This window comes from Stylophora pistillata, chromosome 1 (assembly GCF_964205215.1).
Source record: "Stylophora pistillata chromosome 1, jaStyPist1.2, whole genome shotgun sequence".
NCBI classification, from domain to species: domain Eukaryota; kingdom Metazoa; phylum Cnidaria; class Anthozoa; order Scleractinia; family Pocilloporidae; genus Stylophora; species Stylophora pistillata.
In genome coordinates, this window is record NC_142519.1 from 17,624,742 (window position 1) to 17,647,348 (window position 22,607).

The window sequence follows — 22,607 nt, forward strand, 5'->3', positions numbered from 1 at the left end:
TCAAGAGAAATACTGCATGGACGAGTCAACTACCATTCACTACATCATGCGATTGGTGGATTATTTTGGAGCAAGACTAAGGGTGAGAGCACAAAGCTTTTGAACAAAATTTCCGAGTGATGTCTCCTCTTAAATCGTCTCGTTGTTTCATTTTGCTTATGATCATTATCATTCTTTTGGTGATAGGAGAGAGACTTGGTTTACGATACTGTAATATCAGATCGCATTTACATGGAGCTTCCATGGCTTTTAGTAAAGTCTGGAGAGAAAGATCGTCTTATCGAGTGTCTCACGACTGCTTCGATATTCTGGTCACTCTTCAGGTTCGTATTTCCTTTTTTCAAGCTTTTTCTCAATTTAGAACCAATGATTTGCCACCACATGAATATTTTTTTTTACAACTTCCAACGTGGATTGTCGAAATCCTTAAAATAAGTTCGATCCATGATGACATGCAGTTCACACTTGTCCATAATGGATTCCTTCCCATAATTGAAGAAATGCATCCTTGATCAATTTTCAGCGATGAAAACAAGTACGACCTAGTGAGTTACTGGAATGAAACTGGTTTAACAGGAGAAGAAATAACGGCTTTGTATCAAAAGACGCTTAATGATCAGCTTGCACTGTTGTATCTCAAAGAACAGGAGAAAGGGGGGGAAACGATCACTGCAGTTAAAAAGGTACCAAAAGTATATCAAGCACGATTTTATTGTGTTATTAGAGACAAAGTTATCTTAATTTCTCAGTTTGGATAGTGGAGAGGTAGATTCAACTTCTCCCAAAGAAGAAGAAAAAAAAAATAACCGAATAACGTCTTTGAAAAAAACAGCTTTAACACTACATTTGGATTACTGTTGGGTTAAGACATGGATCATTGAAGAGCGTAGGTCTGTATATGTACATCTATCCAAACTTGGACGGACGTAACAAAAGTAAAGGTTTCAACTTATAAAATAGTTCGTTCACTATTCTTTATGATTTTTTCAACGTCATCCAGCCAAGAGATCTAGAATCCATATTTATTTACTCAACCATCAATTTTCAGCTTGCCAAACTAGCGTTCCAAATTTCTGTGTACCAAGGTGATGCAGGGCATATGACAGCAGTTGAACCACTTCTCCAGAGAGCATTGTATTTGCAGGCAAGCAATAAATTGAATGATTGGTTTCTCTTTTCCTGGCTAGCTTACTGAAGTGCTGGTTATTTCAGCCAGTCTTTCTGTGGTTTTGCTCCTTCCTAAGAGTTTGGGTCTCATATGTCCTTAATGATTCCGAGTTAGATTTACTTCCAACTTTTGTTTTGTGTGTATTTAGAAGGCCCACTGAGAAGCTCTCCAGTCGGTCGATAATTAGTAGGGGAAAGAGGGGGGGTACACCGCATACTGCTGTATATTTAGTCAGTCCCCTTATCGCCTTTTATTACAGAGGTCAGCTTATTCTGAGGAAGAGATCCATAGTGATGCAAATGTAGCAATGGATTATTGTGAAATGGCCAATGCATTAGCTTGCTTGCTTGTGGATACCGAGCGGTTCGATGATGCCGAACCTTTGCACAGAGAGGTCCTCGAGCTCGGCGAAAAGTAAGATGTACTGTTGGTATCGTGTGTTCATACAGTCATAGCTGGATTATTTATGTACCATATTGAAACTTGTGACACCTAACTTAGCCTATCACAACGCTATTATAACATAACCAAATTAAAGCGCGCACTCTGATTGGTCAATTTAGCGTCCCCCATTTGCCCAAGGGTGTACGCTGCTGACGTGAGCAAATGCAAAGACCATTTTTCCGCACGTGCTCATTTTTTCTGGTCACGCAAGATTTGTTAAATAAAAGGGAACTCTTTTGCTACAATGTATCAATGTTGTGTTATAAAACAAATGGTAAACACCACAGCGTACACTATTGAGCTATGGATGCACTTGGGAGGTTTGCTAAGCACTCAAGAGGGTACAGTCGCTCTCGGCTATCGCCTCGCGCGACTCTTACGCTTCTTTCGTGGTTAGGAACCTCCCGCGTGCATCCATAACTCAATAGTGTACACTGTGGTGTTTACCATTTGTTAATTACGCTAAACTATCGCCTACCTCTCTAACGAATTTGTTGTAGCTCAGTTGGTAGTATTTGATCGAGAAGCTGAGAAGGGGTCGAGTCTTCGCGGAAGACCCAGATTAATCTTTGTCCAACGAAGTTGTCTGGGATCTTTCTATATTGTGACACGCTCAAATTGCTGTAATTTCTTTATTTGGTGGTTGAATCAGGTTTGCCGATGAATGGTCTAGAGGCTGGTCAAGAGTAGCAACTTCACTTCACGGTTTGGGTGTGCTATATTACAGGACGAACAAGTTCCAAGAGGTATGAATGTCTCATCTTCATTTAGTCTGCAGTCGAGACGCCAGACCTTTGGAACCTCGATAGTAATCTTACTTATTTTGTGTTTCAGGCTTTGGAATATTACAATAGATGTCTTGAGCTTCACCGACGAACCTTGGAACCGACTCATCATCTGATTCCCGACACAATGAACAACATTGGAGCTTTGTATAAGTCCATGGAACGTTGGGAGGACTCTGCCAGAATTTTAGAGAAAGCCTTGGAGGTAGGGATAATTGAACCCACTAACGATCTAACGAATGTGTCTGTATCCCTTTTGGGATTTGTTATAAACTATTTCAAAAACAAAACAAAAAACATGAAACAAATTAAAAAAAAATTGAAACCCTCAACGAGCTTTCCCTTTAACTGAAAATAGAGTTTATGATGTATTCCTTGCTTATGACAGGATGTCATTGCGAAAGTCCAATGCTTTAATAGCTTGGATCTCATGTTAAATGCAAATTGAACAGCGTGAGGTACTTTTGGCGTTTTACAATTGTATAGTCCTTATCCAAGAAATCCTGCATTCTCAAAGGGGTATTTTCTTATACAAATAAATGAATGAATGTAAGAAGTTTTTTTTGGCTCTCATGTAATACTGGGAAGATGTATGAAGAAGCATATTTTGGCCAGCTTCCGCCTGATGTGGGTGGTACGTTGCTGAACCTTGGTATGGCCTATGCGAGGATCTACGACAGGAACAAAGCTGAGCCATTGTATCTAAGGTAAACTTGCCTTTCTTTATTTTTGCTCGTTCTTCAACCTTTAATATTCCTTTATCGTATGAATTTCTATAAAAAGTTCATGAATCAACAAGAGTATTTTAACTTGGACAGAGTTAATGGGGTTGGTCGCGACACAGCTTTTAGCCAGGGTGTACTCCTGACAAATCATAGTAGTGGTGTGCCGCCCAATTCTTCAAATCCACACCCGTTTTCTTACTTGGCCTCTAAACTCCTTACCTTTGATTTCATCTGCTTTAATGATATATTTTTTTTCATTCCTTTTTTATTGCTTTGGAGTTGAATAGATAAAAAAACCACCTGCTCTCGTAGTTTTTTTGGAAAGCTTACCCGTTTTAAGACTGTCATGGTCAATAATGTACCCCCTCTTTCAGACCAAAACGGTTAAAAAAAAAATACACTATAGGGCAGCAGATTGCTATCCCCCCAGGGTTGTATGAAAAGGAATTGGCGTCATCTTCTCAGAACAATGTCGTTAGTATCAGTGCTGCTGAGGTTGCTCTCAACTTTTTCCATATCTTTTTTATTGGGCCTGGCATAATTCATAAATGTTTTGAATCAGTTTGTGGGTTGAGAGTGGAGCTACTTTCAACACGACTAACTTTGTTGATTTATTTCAGAGCTTTGGACATCCGCACTAAAGCTTATGGGCCGGACCATCATGACGTAGGTCAGACTTTACTTAGCTATTCCTCCTTTCTACTCAATTTGGATGCTAACAAGTCAGCTGAAGCCGCCATACGAGCGGCGGAGATCTTAGAGGTAAACCGATGGGCGCTGTATTATCATTGGGCGCTGTATTATCATTAGGCATGCAACGCGAGAAGCAAAGTTGTCAAGGTTAATTTGATGTCTCAATGATACTATCATCATTGTAACAACAAAGTGTCTGACAGCAATCCCGTAAAGCCAATGATGGATTTAAGGGTCTCAAATGTTAATCTCATTCTGGTGTGTTGCAAGGACGGAGCAAGGGCGTAGCTAGGAGAGGTTCTGAATGCCCGTGAACCCTCCCCCCCCCCCCCCTTTGTAAGCCTTTTTTTTGTCACATTAAGTGAAACACGGCAGGAAGGTCGACATGACAATCTGGTGGGTACCCTGTTTGACACATTGTGACTCCCCCTTTGCAAAAACCTGGAGTTTCCCTCCTGTCAGAAGACTCAAGAGAAGTTCCATACGGCGCATTTTGGATTACTTCACAAAGATGAGGTTTTTTTTCTGTCTCCAATCATTTTAGCCTAATTATTTGTCAATCCCATCCTCAATAATATGAGATGGCAATAGGCCTTTGCCCCACTCATGTGGCCCTCAAAGGCACCAACCTCGGCATTTCTCCAAAAGCTTTTCAGTGAACCTTTAATTCGAAAACAGTAGCCAAGGGGACGCCTTAGTTACACAGAATTAAATCTTAATCTTAAATCTTAATCTTAACGATTAGTGGAAAGATCTTTTAGCCCGTTTAAACGGCCAGCTAATTATGAAAATACCTTCAGTAATAAAATGAGGTCTCAAATTTAACCATATCCGTTGCTGTTTTCTTTCTAGAAATCTTTAGGTCCAGAACACATTTTTACACTGAACGCTCAAGAGAATATAGCGTTGGCCTATGCCGTGGCTGGAAAATTTGATGACGCTCATCCGTATTTCAAGAAAGCAGGTTCGTGATTTACCATGATTCATCTCTAACGTTAGGGCTTGTGGATTTCTCTGCTGAACTTTCTGACCTAAAGCCTACCATTTTTAGTTTCTGCAATTGAGCGATGAGAAAGATTTTACGCCTCAGAATGATAGTAAATAGGATTTTCGGATCTATGACAAACAATATTAACGGAAAAAGGATGAAAAAAAAATTAACAATGACACAACCTGATACGTTTTACAGCTCGATAATTGGCCTTTGCGACCACACCGGACGTTGTAACCGGACCAGTAGCGCATAACATGCATTTCTCTCGAGATAGATATAACACTACGTCTACTGAGCTCATTAATTTTCACCTCATGCATTCCTGAATTTTTTTCCTTCGCTGGAGTATCAGTGCTTTCTCTAAAACCTACAAAATTCACTTTTTCTTTTAAGGATTAACCAAATACCAAAAGGATCAAATGAATACTTCAATTCCACCGCTGAACGCTGCCATGGCAGATTATTACCTCAACAATGGCCATCACGAGGAGGCGAGACAGTTATTCGAAAGACTGGTAATTATACCGAATTAAAATGATATCAACTTATATTTGAACATGAACAAATTAGCAGGCATTTCATTCTCTTTCCTATTAGTATTTATTTAGTCGCGGCATTCCTGATGCGTTTCTTTTTAGAAGCATTATAAATGCTCCAGAAAGTTAAGAACACGGATTTGAAATATTGAAAAACGTGTGCTTCAGATGGTTCTTGATGCTTCGTGACTGATTCCCTCACACACACACACACACACACACACACACACACACACACACACACACACACACACACACACACACACACACACACACACACACACACACTCTCTCTCTCTCTCTCTCTCTCTCTCTCTCTCTCTCTCTCTCTCTCTCTCTCTCTCTCTCTCTCTCTCTCTCTCTCTCTCTCTCTCTCTCTCTCTCTCTCTCTCTCTCTCTCTCTCTCTCTCTCTCTCTCTCTCTCTCTCTCTCTCTCTCTCTCTCTCTCTCTCTCTCTCTCTTTCTTTCCATGACGAGCTTTGCCCACCAAAAACATTTATGCAAATTAGGCTAAGCCGGATCTGAGTTCCGCCTGGCAATTATTAACTGTAAGAGAAGATCTCAGTTCGCGCCCACGGCACGTTCAAGGTGTTGCGGATGAAGTTTCTGTAATTACTTTTTGGCACTTTTCGGCGTCAAAATTGCATAGTTTGGGTAACCCAAAACCCTTAAGCTGACCTTACTTGTCATAACACGAATGTTTTCCAGAAAGGGACACGCGGTAATGTCGGTGTCACTCGTGTGCAGGCATTTTTCCAGGTAAAACCCTCGCGTGGAATCAACTCATGTTTACTTTAACGCTCCTTTTAGGCGCACAATGTAAGCCAAAGCAATTTTATAGTTAAACGTAAAGATCAGAATATTTTCTTCTAAGGATGATAAATGATCGACGCTGAACTAAATTATACGTTGAAGAAAATGCAAAACAGCATAACATGCAAAAGAGGAAATTTGGAAAAATACGAAGTTACGGAAACCATGAAAATCTTCGATTTTTAAGAAAGGAAATTTTTATAATTCCAAGCTAAGTAAGCTTTTCTAGTGTTTCATTCTTTAAGGCTTTGTGTAGAGCGGGGCCTTTGTTTTATAAACCGTAAAACTTAGTGACAAGTCGAAACGGCTCGATCTTGGTTATGATACCAAAGAGTAGAGGGACACCACGGTGATCTTCCAGGTGTTTGATCATCGTCGCCGCTCGTGGTGTACTTCGCTACTTAGGTGAGCGAGATCGACGTTCTTCCTCTCTTTAATTCTGACAGCTGTGTGAAAGACCTGATCCTTACAACGAAAAACGGTCGATTGTGCTTTTTCAGTGGCGGCTTTAAAGCTCGTCCATTTTCAGCGCTTATCCTAAACATGGCATCTCTAGCTATCTACAAGACACGCTGCGATGTATTATTCGTCCATGTTCAACACAACAACTGCGCTAGTGAGATAGAGAATCGAAAGATCACATTGTTGCGCTCGAGGCAGAGTGCGCTAAGTTTGCCAAGTTCCACAATGGACAACAGATCGTACGGCCTCCCGCAAGAGTAAGGACAAGGTCTATCAGTTACAAGCAATGGATAAGTGGAATTGCAAAAAGTTTTAATTCGTCCGTGCATCGAAAGGCCGATGGTATGTAATTTTGCTCTTTTCCGTTCTTCACACACTCGAATAGCTGTTAAAATTAAATTTAATTGCGGTTTGTGCAGTCAAAATGCAACGTCGTCCAACATGGTTTTAGTTAAACCAGTGTCTTATGAGGCGCTTCCACCAAAATAATTTAGAAGGGAACAACAGCGCTAACCGATTTAATATCTTCTCAAGAACATGTCAAAGTCTATTAAAACGCAGAAATTAAAAATAGTAAGAATTGGTGGTACATGTTATAAATCATTAAAGAACAGTTCTCAGTTTGGCTCGATAGTGCTGTCACTTTGCACTTTTTGTTCATAGTGACTTACTCATTACTTTCAGTATTTGTTCGAGCTTTTCTTCGACGAAATAGGGGACATACGAGAAATCGCAATTCACCTCTAAAACAAAAATAATAACAAGCTCTTCTCTCAATTGGACACCAGATATGACTGCGTAGTAATAATTGCGTAGTACGCGAAGTTGCAGTGTGAAAAAAATAATGAGTGAGGAAAATAATTCTAAGTGCTGTACAACGCGATTTTTAACATAGATTACCTAGCTAAAAGACCTGCTTGTCTTAGATATTTATGATAATATAGGAAGGTCCCCAAGGAATACTAATAACCCGGCGTGTAATTTTGTGATTGACAAAACCTGATAACTCAGGTTTATGTTTGAAAGGGCAAATCATTTAGTACATTTCACTCCAGAAGTAAATAATCTCTTAACTTTCGTAATTATTATTTTGGTTTCAAGCAAATGGTGTCGAGTTGAAAGATACTAAGTTCCTGAAACATACATCCAAGCTTTGTTGGCAGGCATGCCGAATGCTTTTATAAACGTGCGAGGGAAAAAATGCATTTGCGGCCCCCTGTATGGAGAGAAAAATCCAAAGATTTTTATTACAGGGATGGTAGAGTGAATGATGTTATTTCTGGTCTGAGTCATCAAAGTTCTGTACCATTAGAGTTGAAGAAAAGCTATCGGGGGAATATGGAGGTAGCTGCAAGTAGTAGCTGTTAAACTCTCAACAAGCTTTACAGGCGGCCAAGGAAAGAGCATGGGGCAAGAAATCTAGCACGATTATCACCCAGTAAACTAAAATGGTTGTTGGAAATTGAGAGGGACGAGCAACCAGAGAGTTTGATGTAATCTGGTGGCCTGATCTTTTCTCAGGCACTAAAAATGGGAAACTGACCTTGCGATTTTATGTTCCTAAAGTGATACTTTGATTTCAATGATGTGTAGTACACAGTCTAGTTGACTTGTTCGTCATGTTTCCATAAATTTAGTAGCTGTTTCTTGGCAGTTTTTGTAAGTTTGTTTTAAAAAACCATAAAATGTGTTTTGCATTTAGAGGAACAAACTTGTCTGTAGAAGGCTAAGATTAAACCCTGAATACAGCAAAATGACCCTGTAATATTAATGCAATTCATGTCTAGCTGGGCGCACTATACTCTGATGCCCTTCATTCTGTTGTAACCAAATTCAGAGGAAAAAAAACACCCGGAGAAACTCTTAGAGGGATAATATCTGTGGACTTTTCCCATTTCTATGGTCATCAGGAATGACAGAATAAAGCAGTAACTGTTCACAAGTCTTAATTCACTTAACTGAAAGAATAATGAGTTGGAGGGAACTATAGATCATTTTTTCCCAAGCATCTCTAATAATTCATGATGGAAATAATAATAACATTGATAACAATAATAATGATAATAATGATAATAATAATAATAATAACAATGATGACAATAATAATGATAATAATAATAACTGATAAAAATATTTACAATAGTTAGAGAAATAATGTTCATTATCCTGATGGTTATAATTCCTATGATTATTTCCATTAATCTAATCATTATTATTATCATTTATATTACTATTATGATTATTTCAATGTTTATCTATGAAAAAAATGGTGTTATTGTTAGTCTAGCTGAATGAGTATCCAAGTGATTGAAACTGGGGCAAAAACAAATTAAGAAAAGACAGAAAAACCCCAAAAACTGTTCAGGACTGCAATTCTTGAGTTGGCTCATTGTGAAAGGTTTTGGGACTTCACTCAGCTAGTGCTGTCTGTGGTGGGCCCTGTGTCAAAGAGAGATGAGTAGCAGCTGAATTAATAATAATAATACTAAGGACAATGATAGCATTGATTGACCAAAGTCACCCTATGACTAATAACAGATGATACGTGACAAACAGCATAAGCAACACACTTTTCAAAACAAAAAGAGCAAGCTAAAACTGCCATCAGATAAAAATAACTGTCCATAAAAGACTGACAGCATAGAGCTGAAAAAAAATAGGGACTGGTTCTGCCATCAGATAACAACAGTCCATAGACTGACCACCCAAGAGAAACAGAACAGATTGGTGGTTCTGCCATCAGATAACAACAGCCCATAATGGACTGACTACCCAAGAGAAACAGATCCACCTGTTAGTTCTGCCATCAGATAACAACAGTCCATGGACTAACTACCCAAGAGAAACAGAACCAGGCAGGTGGTTTTGAATCAGAAAACAACTATTTAAGACCTCTGTACAATGTGTCTTAGAAAATCTTCTGCATTCTAACAATCTATTGAAGAGACAAACTATCAAAAACACTTGAATTTTTATTTGGGGGGAGGGGGGAGAAATTAAATGAAAATATACTTGCCTCAGCATGCCATCCTCACTGAGCAGCCAATTTCAATTTGAAAATGATGATCACAATCATAAAGATAATGATAACAGTAACAATAACAAATCATTATTATTGTCATTTATATTACTATTATGATTATTTCAATGTTTATGTATGAACAAAATGGTGTTATTGTTAGTCTAGCTGAATGAGTATCCAAGTAATTGAAACTGAGACAAAATAATCTCAAGAAAAGCCAGGAAAACCCCAAAAACTGTTCAGGACTGCAATTCTTGAGTTGGCTCATTGTGAAAGGTTTTGGGACTTCATTAAGCTAGTGCTATCTGTAGTGGGCCCTGTGCGAAGGAGAGAAGAGTAGCAGCTGAATTAACAATAATAATAATGAAGACAATGATAGCATTGATTGACAAAAGTGCCTCTGACTAATAACAGATGATACGTGACAAACAGCATAAGCAACACATTTTTCAAAACAAAAAGAGCAAGCTAAAACTGCCATCAGATAAAAATAACTGTCCATGAAAGACTGACAGCATAGAGCTGAAAAAAATAGGGACTGGTTCTGCCATCAGATAACAACAGTCCATAGACTGACTACCCAAGAGAAACAGAACAGATTGGTGGTTCTGCCATCAGATAACAACAGCCCATAATGGACTGACTACCCAAGAGAAACAGATCCACCTGTTAGTTCTGCCATCAGATAACAACAGTCTATGGACTAACTACCCAAGAGAAACAGAACTAGGCAGGTGGTTTTGAATCAGAAAACAACTACTTAAGACAAGCCCTCTGTACAATGTGTCTTAGAAAATCTTCTGCATTCTAACAATCTATTGAAGAGAAAAACTATCAGAAACACTTGAATTTCTACTTGGGGGGAGGGGGGGGTAAATAAATGAAAATCTACTTGCCTCAGCATGCCATCCTCATTGAGCAGCCTATTTCATTTTGAAAATGATTCAATCACAATCATAAAGATAAAGATAACAATAACAAAATCATTAATAATAATGATAATTATAATAATCATAACAATAACTACAATGACAAAGTCCGTGTTAGTCTGGCCTCTACCTTGCAGAAAATACAGCCCACCAACTGAAGCTGAATTCTTTAAAGGCATTGTATTGCAATTGGTCATTGGGGCACTCAAGCCACCTCACCACGACAAGGTACGAACATTGAGGTGGAAAAAAGGGGTCTGTAAAATTGACTCCATGCTGATTCGAGATGAGAAATCTGTGTTCGAAGCTTCTTCAGTTCCACTCCAAGGAAATTTACTCTAGCTGATCTTTCGGTAAATTAGGAAGCGAGCTCTTCAGAGTCGTGACTGAGTTTGGCGCCAAAAGATAAATTTTTCGCGCCTTCGGGCTCAAAGTCTAGTGTGGCGGAGTTCACCAGATTTACGATAGTCATAACTCCCGCAGATTTAATAGGTTCGTCGGGTATTATTTTATTACGAAGAAGATAGACCAGCTATTAGACCGAACGTGAACACAACGTGAACGAGGTCGGGAATCATGGCTAACCCCACTACTCCGAACGATGATTTGGCCGGCGGAAGTTCCCGCGTCGCCACATTTTGGATTTCGTCGGGAAATATCTTAAATACATCACATATGAAATATTTACGCAAAGGAACGTCACATACCTCTTTCAAAAGTAGATACCAATGCTTGCAAGGGTCAAGTGTGGCACTTGTAATCCTGCAAAGACTCTGCGTGGTTAAGTTAGCCGGTGGAAAGCCGCACGTCGAAAATCCGACTGCCTCTATGACTTCATTTCGAATGGTTTCGAAATCGAAAACATGATGCTTTTCGACATTTCGACATGAAAAATCTCGTCGAGGTTTAATATTATAATAGTGGTAAGAATTTAACCAGGATACGAGGCCAAGTCGTGCGACCGCCACAGGTTTTGTACCAAAACAATAACATCGTGTACTACGATCGCAAAGCGTGAACACTGATCGATCCACCAAGTAACGCAATACTGGAAATTCGATACGGTTGTTATTCAGGTCGTACGGCACATGAAAATTGCGATATCTTTTGTTACTGTTTTATGGCAAACCAAGCGAAAGAATCATACCTAAATAATCGAAAGAGAGGCTTTTTCGAATACGGCGCCTCGCCGGTATTGCCTCTTCTGTGGAAAGGAAGGATCTTTGAAAGACTACGTGATTAAAAATGTCGTTTTAAGGAAACAGGTAGAAACAGAGAAAACGTAGTATTTTATGACCATTACGCGCACAACAAACTTTATTTCATTTCATGATTTTGATTTTCATCGCCAACAGATGACCCCGCGTTAACTCGCACGCAATCGCGTATCTCTCGTGGATTCGTGGGCGCTAATCTGTATAATTACATTGTGGTGTAATTAATGTGATGACATCCACCCAACGCCTTCTTCCCCCAAACCTCGGCATCAGTTTACGATGCCTGCTGAGAATTTTTTTCTTGAGCAAAGCTCGTCATGCTCTATATATATATATAGATATATATCTTTTTTTTTTTCTTCTGTCTTTTTTTCTTATTGTTTTCAGATAGGCACAGATTTTGCTTCAGACAGAGATTTCGCTGCCCTAGACTTATTAGATGAAGATCTACTCGGGGATAATAGACCCACGAGACCGTATGAAGAGACAGTGGAATATGGCATTGAAAAGTAATAAAAATAAGTCCTTCCGTCGATAAGGCCGAGAGTGGCAATTTAATTTATTTATCGAGCTTAGTGAAGTCTTAGGGCAATTTTTAAGGAGGTATTCCGCCCGATTCTCCAATTCCACCCCCATTTTCAGACTTGGCGTCTAATCTCCTCAGTTTTAAGTTGAAAATTCAACTCTAATGATATATTTCCATGTATTTTTTTTTTAATAAAGAAACTGAAATTTACAGAGACTATTTTTGATTGCAGGTTCCCCAAAAGCGCAATGATTTTTGGGCGTCTGCTTCCAAAACTAGCCAAAAGTGGAGACTCACAGAGAATATTAATGATTTTAAGAAAAGGTGATTTTGGTGCCGAGAGGTACAATGAGTCATATCTGAGTTTTATTGAAAATCAGCATAGGAAACAAGGCCTTGATGTAATCCAGTCTGCACATGAGAAATTTCCAAGTGACACGGTACGTTTTTAAGATGACGCCTATTGGTTTTAAAAATCATTTTGGAATTAGTGAGAGTCACTGGAATCAGTGCCATCATTTGTAGGCTTTTGGTATTTAATGTGCTCTTTCTTTTTTAACTTTGTCTTCATGACCAATTCCAAGGATTCGCTTCTAAGATAGGTTCTAGCTAAGATTCAAATGTCTTTGGATGATGCACTTGTTATCTTCATATCATTTCAGTTCGTTTTTATCACAGTTTATTCCTGTTTTCAACAGTTTACTTTATTTTCATCATACTCATAGATAATTCTTGAGAATTTGGCAAAGTGCCACGCCTTTTATGAGGACTTCGTTACGGCCTCCACATACTTTGAAAAGCTACTCGACTTGAAACCCGATGATCCCAACGTCATGAATACTTTTGGGAGAGTATTAGCTATGACAGGAAAGATAGAGGAAGCCAAAAAAATGTTCGAAAAAGGATTAAACTGCGCCGAGGCTAAAAATGAAGAACAACTTATTGAGCAGGTTTGTGCAAGAAATTATATTCAGTAATATTGTTTTAGCAGCTGAGAAACTATCTTATGAAAACTAAATTCTTCATGGAAATTTATTTCAGTATTGTCAAAGTTCGATAAAGTTGGTTCAACAAAGTATAAAAAGTTCAAGGAGAACTTTGAGGGTCATGAGTTCGTTTTACTTTTTTTGGAGACTTGACATTTTTCAAACTTCAGTTATCTCTAACGTACTGCGATGTCATCGTAGCAATCGGAAGAAGGCATTTCGATCATTATAACTACATTTACAACAATGAGCAGAGTCTCAGTGATCTTGCTGATAAACTTAGGATATGATTTGAACTTTCGTAATGGAAATTTACCACTTACTTACAGGTGTTTTTCCAACTTTTGGCTTGCAGTTCAAAGCGAATTTAAAACTCTTAAACGAAATGTAAGAACGAAAGAAACAGATATATCTTGGGTCCAGAAGTGTATGGAAACGTTACAATCCATGCAGACGCGGAAGACATGTCGCTGAAGTGAAACGATGGTACACTGAGACCACAACAATGGTGAAGATCATCCATAAGGCCCAAGGCCCGACATCCTTTTTTAAACCCATTGGGTTTTCAGCCTAAGTGCCACTACCCCGAGCTGTGAAGGCGAATGACAAAAACAAAACTGAATTACAGACAAACATAGCAACTTCAGTATCATTACAAAGAAAAAGGAAAAAGTACCCCCGCGGTACCAGGTTGATGACACAGAAACAGCCACAAAGAAAGAACGAAGAAAGACATGATGTAAAGGAACTAAACCAGGGAAAGAAAATTGTAATTCCTTGATCCACCGGCTCATTAGGTCCTAAACCTAGCGAGGAAGGTACGGTTTTGTGAAGTGGAGCCTAGGGGAAACAAAGAAGTAAAGTGTAAATAAATCACAGTTTGGGTTTTAGTGGATACAAATTGCAAAGTTTTACTTCTAAACTTAAGAATAAACAGTGTAGGAGGTAGAGGTACCTGGGTTTCAAGCAACACTAACCCCGGGCCCCTCTAACCTTCTCGTCAGAAAAAGGGATGATTTAGAGTGGAGAAACAACCTGATATAAATTTGAATGCCACTTACACAATATTCAGTGCGGGGGATTCTAGAGGAAAATTATTCCTATGTTCTAATCGAGAATACTGTTAAACTCTGGAACAGTTAGGTTTGCGTAAATAGTAAAAGATTGTCTTCGGAATAACTACTTAAACGTATGTTACTTCAGATTTTTAAAGGAAACATAACGCATTTCTCGTTTGCAAGAAAAGCCCGCTCTCTTAATGACTGGCATCAGTATGCGAAATTTTAATTACTTCAGTTATCTGGTTTTGTAAAGAGTTCAGTCAACCTTAACTCCTTTTTTTACATCAACATATTACTGACATTATTCACTGAAATCTTTTTTTAAATCTTTTTTTAAATCTTTTTTTACCAGTGCTAACTTCTAAAGGCCTCCAGGACACATTAGGGACCATGACACATTATTGCAGTATAACTCTTAAGTCAATAACCTATTTAGAGAATATTCCATCCTTGAAAATGGTCTCTTTATAATAACATCCGTAGTTCATAACCCCACAGTGCATCACCAGTCGCTGAAATAAATAAAGGCTGATAGTTTCGAAAGAAACTGTTTGGGGCTGCGTCGGTGGGAGTAACGAAATAATTTGGATATATCAACAAAGTTGAAATGGTAAATTGGCCACCGTAATGATTACAAAAGCTGACGTTTCGAGCGTTAGCCCTTCGTCGGAGCTGAAATAAATAGTCACGAAGTAATGAAATACGATGAGATCGGAGGTATACAAGATGAATAGTAACTGTTTAACGGTTTGCAACATATGGAGAGCCTGATGCAATGTATGTCTTTTGTAGTCATCCAAAATATGTTTTTGTACTTTAAATGGAGCCAGCTGTATTATTATTATTATTATTATTATTTTGTTTTTGGCATGGTCTTCATTTAATTAAAATGGGGACAGAGGGCGGAAAGTAGTGGTTCTTGAGAATGGTCTGGTGCAGATTACCCAGTTTCTACCCTCACTGAGGGAAACCCTTGACAAGTTGCGCTTGTAGACGATGTTGGAGGATAAATTCAGAGAGAAATGAGCCAAAAAAAGAAAAGGCAAAAGAGAAGGCTTTTGTCAATTTTAGATGACAAAAGAGTATGTAAAGACACAAATGTGTGAATACACGTATGATCTCAAAGACGCCGGAGAGAACATCAATAAATTCAGATGCAAGATACAACTCGAAAGTGGTCGTCGTCTGTTTTACTTGGCACGAGTGGAACATTCTGAACATTCTGAACGAGGATCATCTTCTCTGTTGCTCTCTATGTAGCTCTTTATATCCAAACAGACACTGATTGGCAAATTGTCGTCGGTCTCTCGATGACGCGTGAAATGCTGCTGGCGTATGGATACCTAATGAATGATGAAAAATGTGATGCACGTATGAGCGTTTACACGTATGAGAAACATGATGATTCATTTTACATCCGCCAGATGTTCTCATCAGTAAAACTTTTATAAGCGAACCTGGTGTGTTTCCAAACCTCAATCTCAAATTCTCAAGTGGAGAAACATTTTTTAATTTTTGTGACGCTATACTCAAAGTCTAGTGATAATACATCTTACAGAGCACATCGTTGTGTATCCACTTCTACGGTTTAACCCCAAAACTATCACAATATTGTGCGAAAATATCTCTTCCTGTTCTCGCAAACATTCATTTACGAAAATTGTGTTGAACTGCTTTATCGGCATGATTGTTGCATTAATCAAACTCTCTCTTAGGCTAAACCTTATGATACTCGCCTTAATTTTGTCAATACGAGCGTTTATATTAAGTTTAGAGACCAATTTCACATTGTTGCGCAAAAGCATCTGAGCCATCATTGGGGACGGTAAGATTTCGTTCATGATCCTTCGGCACTTTGCGCCTGTACTAGCTGAAAAGACCTAATCAGGCGCCAAGCTGTAATCTAACCGAGCAGTTCAACCAACAGAAGTCAGGTTCAATTTTTTTTATATATAAAATATTGCATCTGAAAGTACGAGCGTCAATTGAACAACTGCCAAAAGCTTTAAGCTCGTCAACATGAGAATTTTGTGCAAACTTTGGTCTTTACTCTGACTGGACCTTGACTGAGTTTCAACTGAAGAAGCAGACTAAACATCTGTTGTACAGGCAGTCTTACTATCATAATAAGTAGCTTGTGAGCACATTGACCTTGAAACCTTGTAATCTTTGCTCCAGATTCTACAGCAAGTCACGAGACGGGCAAATCCTCTTCGAAACTGTTCACTTAGAAAACCATACAACACAGGGTTCACCGCACTGTTTGCGTACACCAGCAAGTGGCAATAGGAGAACAGAATCCATATTCCCCTTCAAAGAAGACAAGAAAGATCACAAAATTCTGTTAAAGATGGAAGTGAAACAAACGGAATACCCATCGCCAGAAGAAAGGTGGAACAAAGGGCAGAACAATTCTCCCAGCTGTGTTTACCCTCTTAGCTTTCCATATTGAGCTTTTTACTTGACAAATTAGAGGCAAATTAGCCTGTAAAAGTGCCCCAAACTACCACAGTACATTCATTTTTTATCGTTCCAGCTATTGATTGTTGTTGTTTATGCAAACCCAGCCATACCGAAAAATTTTCCCACCTGTAGAAAGCCGTATATACATATCAAACACTTGCAAATTGAAGCAACGGAAAGAAGAACATGCATTTTTGTTTTTCCTATCTCATACAAATGTGAATATCCTCTATGGATGAAAGAGGGTGCCTGGGTTATGTAAAAAGAAAAATGACACATGGGAGAACATCAAAGGGAAGGAAGGAGCAGTAAATAGAGGTTCTTGTACAAAGAATTTTTAAACTTACTTGTACTTTTCTCCTTCTCCAAACTCATACCACAAATATGTGACGTGGTAAGGCAGAAAACACAGAAAGTACAAGATCACCACGATTATCAACATCTTTACCACCTTTCCTTTGGCTTTCGCTGTTCTAAATCCTTCCCTGTCCGACGTTTCCCTTGCAGCCTTATTAAGTTTCATTACAATTATGGTATAGAACACTGCTATGGTTGGTAGTGGTATGGCATATGTTAGACAAAATGACAGAAGAGTGTAAATATCTCTGAATGTCTCACTGGGCCATCCACCCTCCTCACACAAGAGACCACTCTGACCTTCCCCTAACTGCATCACTGCGATGATTGGTAGGCCAACTAAAGTTGCGGTCAGCCACACGACAACAATGATGAAACGCGCTTGGTATAATGTAATGCGGGGCTCGTATGGATACGCTATCGCTCGATAACGATCTGAAATTGAGAATAACTGATCAGAATACTGACTAAGCAATATTTCTTCTGTTGCAAATAGGAATAAAGTATTATCAGTATCTAGCCATAACATGTTAGATAGATCTGCATTTCTCTCGATTCTTTGGCCGCTTCTACGTAGTCTTTCAGTCGGTTAGGTTCTCATCTAATCAGTTGATACTAAAAGTGACAAAATAAGACAGGACCCTCACTGCTAATCAGACATTAGACACAGTTGATCAGAGATTTTTTAATTAAAACCAAGAGCCGAATTGATTGACATAATAGTTGAAGTTCAGCGAAGCTTCACTCCAACCGTCCTCAAAAAAGTAAATCAAAGAGGAAACACATGTCGACCCCAATAACTTGACCCACTTGTCCAAGCTAAGTCGGCGTGCGAGAGACAGCAATTGTGTTTAGCATTTTATTCAGCGAAAAAACACTTACCCAGACTTATAGCCGTTAGTGTTCCAATGGAAGCCATCACAGACATCGCCTGTGTCGTGGGAATGATCTTACACAGGACGTACCCAAATGGCCAATAACGAAGTTCAAAATAAAGAACCGTGAAGGGGATGTTTAGGATGCCGACACTCAAATCAGCCACAGCAAGGTTTGCAATGAGGTAACCTGTCACTAGGAAAAGAGAATCATCTGTGATTGACAAAAACAATCTTCTTAGGTTGGTTATATTCTTCGCTAAATTGCAATAAAGGCTGAGGTATAAAAAGGAAAGAATCCGAAACGAGTTTTTAAGAGCGGGCAAGGCTTAAGATGATTCTATCCGGAGACCAGAGTACCCTCGGTGTATTCTTCATCATAGGCGTGGGAAATGAAAATAAATAGTCCTTTTTTTTCAGCTAAAAAAAGTTTGAAACCAAGAAGGTATTGCATTATGACGAAGGCAGTGAAAAAAGGGTGAAAAAAAACAACAACACTGAAAACCATAACTTATCTTCCACCCATCAACCTGCTAACGTTTCTTTTTAATCCTCCTTTTTCCCTTTACCGAATTAAATTTGCTATCTGATGTCTATAAGATTTGCCAGGGAGTTACAAATCAAAACACTTCAATAAAGTGAGTGATCTGTTTTTGCGGAGTTAAGCCCGTGAGGATTAAAAATTTCAGTTGGAGAAAGACCATCATTTCACCACTGAATGTGACCGTCGGATCACCCAGTGTAACCGGACAGTTCCTAGAATGCGGGTACATGCAAATTTATTTACAGTCAACATAAAAACGAATGCAAATTTAACAACTTTTGCCTAGAATCGGAATATCTTTAACCCCCCGACTAACCGAATATTTCACTGTAAACTCTCCGATATACTCCATAGATACTAATCACAACTGAGGCTCAAAGGGTTTTAAAGACCGTCGAGCTTTGTATCCAGGTGACTCGGAATGACGCAAAACCTTCCCTGGCATCAATATGGCGTCCGAATGTCGACGATAAGATTAACTCCCGCTATCTACACATGTTTAATTTTATATTTTTTTTGTCCGAACAAAATTTAATTAGCACCTCTGTCATCCTTATGTTAATTAAAAGTCAATATCTCCATCGGCTTTTATGAGTCAGGTGATGGACGATTACTTCATTCAGTAACATGTCATTAACTGAGTTTAATGTTTAGAAACGAGAGCAGATGTTAATGCTCGTCGGGTTCTTCAAAGAGTAAATGCCATAAGTTTGCGTCATGTGGTTCAAAGCAATTAGGCCTAAGGACTTCAACGAATTCCCTGCTTTTATCCATTTTGTTTTTCTGAGGGCCATTTAGAATTCTGTCGTCAACCAGCAAAGAGGAATTAAAAAAAAGTGGTATCATTTCGCCCGGCTGCTTTGCAAATTTAAAGTTCATAGGGACTTCAAAAACCCGGGTTCAAACAATACTCACATGAAGTAGATTCAAGAGTTTGTTTACCAAATACATAGGGTTTCAACATCTATATGTGTAAAAGATTGCTCATGAAAAAGGAATTATCTCAACTCTACTCTACTTTGAAAACTTGGAGGCCAATTATTTACTTTTCACTCCAGTTGATTTGTCGTCAAAACGACAGATGCGAAAAAAAGGAATCACTATGTCAACCTCAGCGGAGCGTTAAAGTCCAAATGGTGCTAAATCCTGTATAACAAGGCAAATTCCAGCACATGACTTCAAAACATACATACAGCTTATGTAAAACACCAGGCATAGTCTTTTCGCCATTATAAAAATATCCCGAAAGGTTCAAAGGAGAAATTCGAATGAGCTAAAACCCAAAAAATAAAACCATACTCAATGACATGTATGTATTCTCAAAACGCTCCGAGAATTCTTGAGCAATTGTTGACATGTTTGATCTCTGAATGAAACTACATTGTGCCCAGTTGCTTCTTGTTTTGGTTGATCACCACGGAGACAAGAGGAATTAAAGCAATTGCATCAAGTAATTAAAAGCGATATAAAGAGATAAAATAAATTATCTTCGAAACTGATCTACCCAAATGGTTCAAGGTCAGCCAATAGAAGTGGTCAATAAATCTGGTCCCAAAACTACACTGGCAATCCTCAAATTTGCTTTACGTGAGGAACATTTCAAATTTATTGATTGTGGAAGGCAATACTATGGCCGAGGGCAATAAGAGATAAGATTGCAGTTTTATGGAAACTTATTAAAGTATAGCACAATACTAAACAATTGTGGAGGAGTGTGTGTTTGGAATGTAGTCTTTCATAGTGTAGAATTAAACACTTCACACGGCGACAAAAGATGGCTAATAAGGCCTCTTGACTAAGATATCATGACTACAAATCGCCTAAATTCCCTCAGCGATAACAAATTCGGATTGTTGCTAATATGGTTGGCGACCGTTGGCTCACGTTCAAACCATATCAAAGATAGACTGATTTTTGGGGACATAATTCCCGATCCGCAACGTTCATTAATCTGCCATCCTTATCACGCCGTATTAGTGGATATTTTTATAAAGTATTAAAATAAAAAGATTTTCTTGTAAAGATTCTTACTCTTCCCTTGGCTCCATTGTACTGGTAAACCAGTTATAGAGGCCATGGAAACGAATTTAACAAATCAATCGATCACGAAAATATTTTTACCTTACGCGTTTCGACGTATTCCTGCTGTCCTAGTGGCTTGTATGGCACCTTGATGGCACATACAGCTGACTTTTAAGGGTAATTTGATCGAAAATAATCTAAACAAATGTGCCTATACAACGTGTTTTGATTGAAACTTTGTTAAAACAGACAATACTCTGTAAGCAATACCCTACCTCGCACATTTTCAAGTACTTCTTCTAGTGAGGCGTTTATAATTTCGGTATAGACTGGACTATGTCTATTTTACTGATCGTTTCACACACCCCAAAAATGATAGACTGTTAAAATGTTCAACCTACCTGTATGAAGCTCCCTTATCTTGTAAACGACAGCAAGTACAGATACATTTCCAGTGACGGTGAAAAGAAATATAGTTGTGTACACAATTAATCGAAAGATATTGGATCCCAGTGGCTCGGCAACGGTTAGTACCGGGGGTGTTGTTGTAGTATTGATAAGCATGTTCGTCTCATTCGTGGGCCAGATCACTCGAAGCTCTCTCAAAACAACTGAATCGACCTCTGGATACGGCTCAAGCAATTATTTCCCAACTATGCAAAGTTCACACTTGACGTTATTGAACCTTTGGAAACAATATAACTAAACGCCTGGTATAATTTTGGTTTTAAATGACACTTCCCTCTTCAAGGACGGAAACTGTCTCCTGAGCCCCTAGTAACTACATTACGTACGGTGTTCTATAAATTCCACTAAGCCATACCCCGCCGACTTTTGTCTTAAATTTTTACTTGAAAAAGCCCTCCACAAGCCTAATATTTACCCGGTTGACTTCTCTTTTATGAGATTCGCTGGTTAAGTAATTAATTTACCATAAACCGCTTTGGCGGTAGAACCTAAAACCAGAAATGGCTCTGATGTAATTAGCACCTTCGTGAGGTATTCAGCCGATGGCCGCACCTTTGATTCTATTTTTGATGTAAACAGCAGAGCTGTCAACGAAGATCTTCTCTAAAAAGAAGTAAAAATCTCTTTAAAGTAAACGAAATATAACCCATGCTTACGACCGCACTCGTGGCGTTCTAATAGAATCGGTGTACCTTGCATATCTATAAAAAAATTTCGGAAAACGATTGAGAAAGAGTACGATTACAAGATATACATAGAAAAAAAAAACCGTAAAAGAAGCGTATTACTCCAGAGGTAAGTGGTTACATAACTATGGAATCGATGAGCGAAACACGAATTCCTCAAACGCACTTTTTTCAATTCAGTAACCTGTTTTGGTAACTGTTAAAGGGCAACCACGGTCATAACTTCCAGAAGCTACAACAGATTGTCTATTTTTTGCCACGAAATGAAATGAGGAAGTGATTAAAAGTTCTGAGTAATCAGTCATCTGCTTCTAATTTGAATTCAAATTATTATTAACAAGGCTGAAATGCTGATGAGAGACGAAGAATATGATAAATGAAGGATTAACTGAAGCCATGCAGCAGGGCGGTGGCCAGTTGTCAGTCATTGCTAGAGGTTTAATATCCCTGAGTTGTCATCACTATACAGTTGTTTACGAAAGCAGTAAAAAAAAAAAAAAAAAAAAAAAAAGACAACGGTATGAATGTGATTCATTTTTCTAAAATTAAATTGCCTTTCTAAGAGGTTCAAGATGACTCGTGAAACATCTTCAATTTTACCTTTTTGACCATATAACTACTCAGTATTAATTCTGTTTGCCTCTCACCTGTTTTGAAAACAGTCACTCTGAATTTCAAATACTACAGAATCAATCATCGTATAATTGATCTGTTATTCCTTACTGTGCCAACGTCGACAGAATTCAATGACAGAAAAAAAGATCGGGAGACCCCATCCACGCTGAAGAGGGTATGTGGTGGTGCTGGAAGAGAACGTACCAATTTCCGTGA

The 22,607-nt window shown here is 38.6% G+C and overlaps 2 protein-coding genes across 3 annotated transcripts in view; one reads left to right on the forward strand and one right to left on the reverse strand.

Annotated features, from left to right (window-relative positions):
- LOC111321259 (TPR repeat-containing protein DDB_G0287407) overlaps nucleotides 1–15,216 on the forward strand; it is a 24,496-nt gene extending 9,280 nt beyond the window's left edge. Inside the window, exons 13-27 of one of the 2 annotated variants that reach the window (XM_088761656.1) lie at nucleotides 1–82; nucleotides 187–323; nucleotides 524–683; nucleotides 1,049–1,144; nucleotides 1,428–1,582; nucleotides 2,265–2,358; nucleotides 2,447–2,602; nucleotides 2,986–3,104; nucleotides 3,743–3,884; nucleotides 4,668–4,779; nucleotides 5,203–5,324; nucleotides 12,176–12,297; nucleotides 12,547–12,754; nucleotides 13,040–13,264; nucleotides 13,630–15,216. The exon at nucleotides 1–82 is cut by the window's left edge and continues 30 nt beyond it. In XM_088761656.1, the coding sequence (XP_088617782.1) occupies nucleotides 1–82; nucleotides 187–323; nucleotides 524–683; nucleotides 1,049–1,144; nucleotides 1,428–1,582; nucleotides 2,265–2,358; nucleotides 2,447–2,602; nucleotides 2,986–3,104; nucleotides 3,743–3,884; nucleotides 4,668–4,779; nucleotides 5,203–5,324; nucleotides 12,176–12,297; nucleotides 12,547–12,754; nucleotides 13,040–13,264; nucleotides 13,630–13,671 (1,972 nt within the window). In that variant the 3' untranslated portion in view covers nucleotides 13,672–15,216. The remainder of the gene's footprint in view (nucleotides 83–186; nucleotides 324–523; nucleotides 684–1,048; nucleotides 1,145–1,427; nucleotides 1,583–2,264; nucleotides 2,359–2,446; nucleotides 2,603–2,985; nucleotides 3,105–3,742; nucleotides 3,885–4,667; nucleotides 4,780–5,202; nucleotides 5,325–12,175; nucleotides 12,298–12,546; nucleotides 12,755–13,039; nucleotides 13,265–13,629) is intronic. The other variant, XM_022924092.2, reaches the window with a different exon arrangement.
- LOC111321262 (neuropeptide FF receptor 2) lies at nucleotides 13,516–21,501 on the reverse strand. Its single transcript, XM_022924093.2, has 5 exons — nucleotides 21,024–21,501; nucleotides 18,064–18,252; nucleotides 17,172–17,616; nucleotides 16,513–16,671; nucleotides 13,516–15,704 (listed from the first exon to the last, which is right to left on the reverse strand). The coding sequence occupies exons 1-5, from the start codon at nucleotides 21,184–21,186 to the stop codon at nucleotides 15,626–15,628; spliced, it is 1,035 nt and encodes a 344-aa protein (XP_022779828.2). The 5' UTR covers nucleotides 21,187–21,501; the 3' UTR covers nucleotides 13,516–15,625.
- Nucleotides 21,502–22,607: the final 1,106 nt, after the last annotated feature.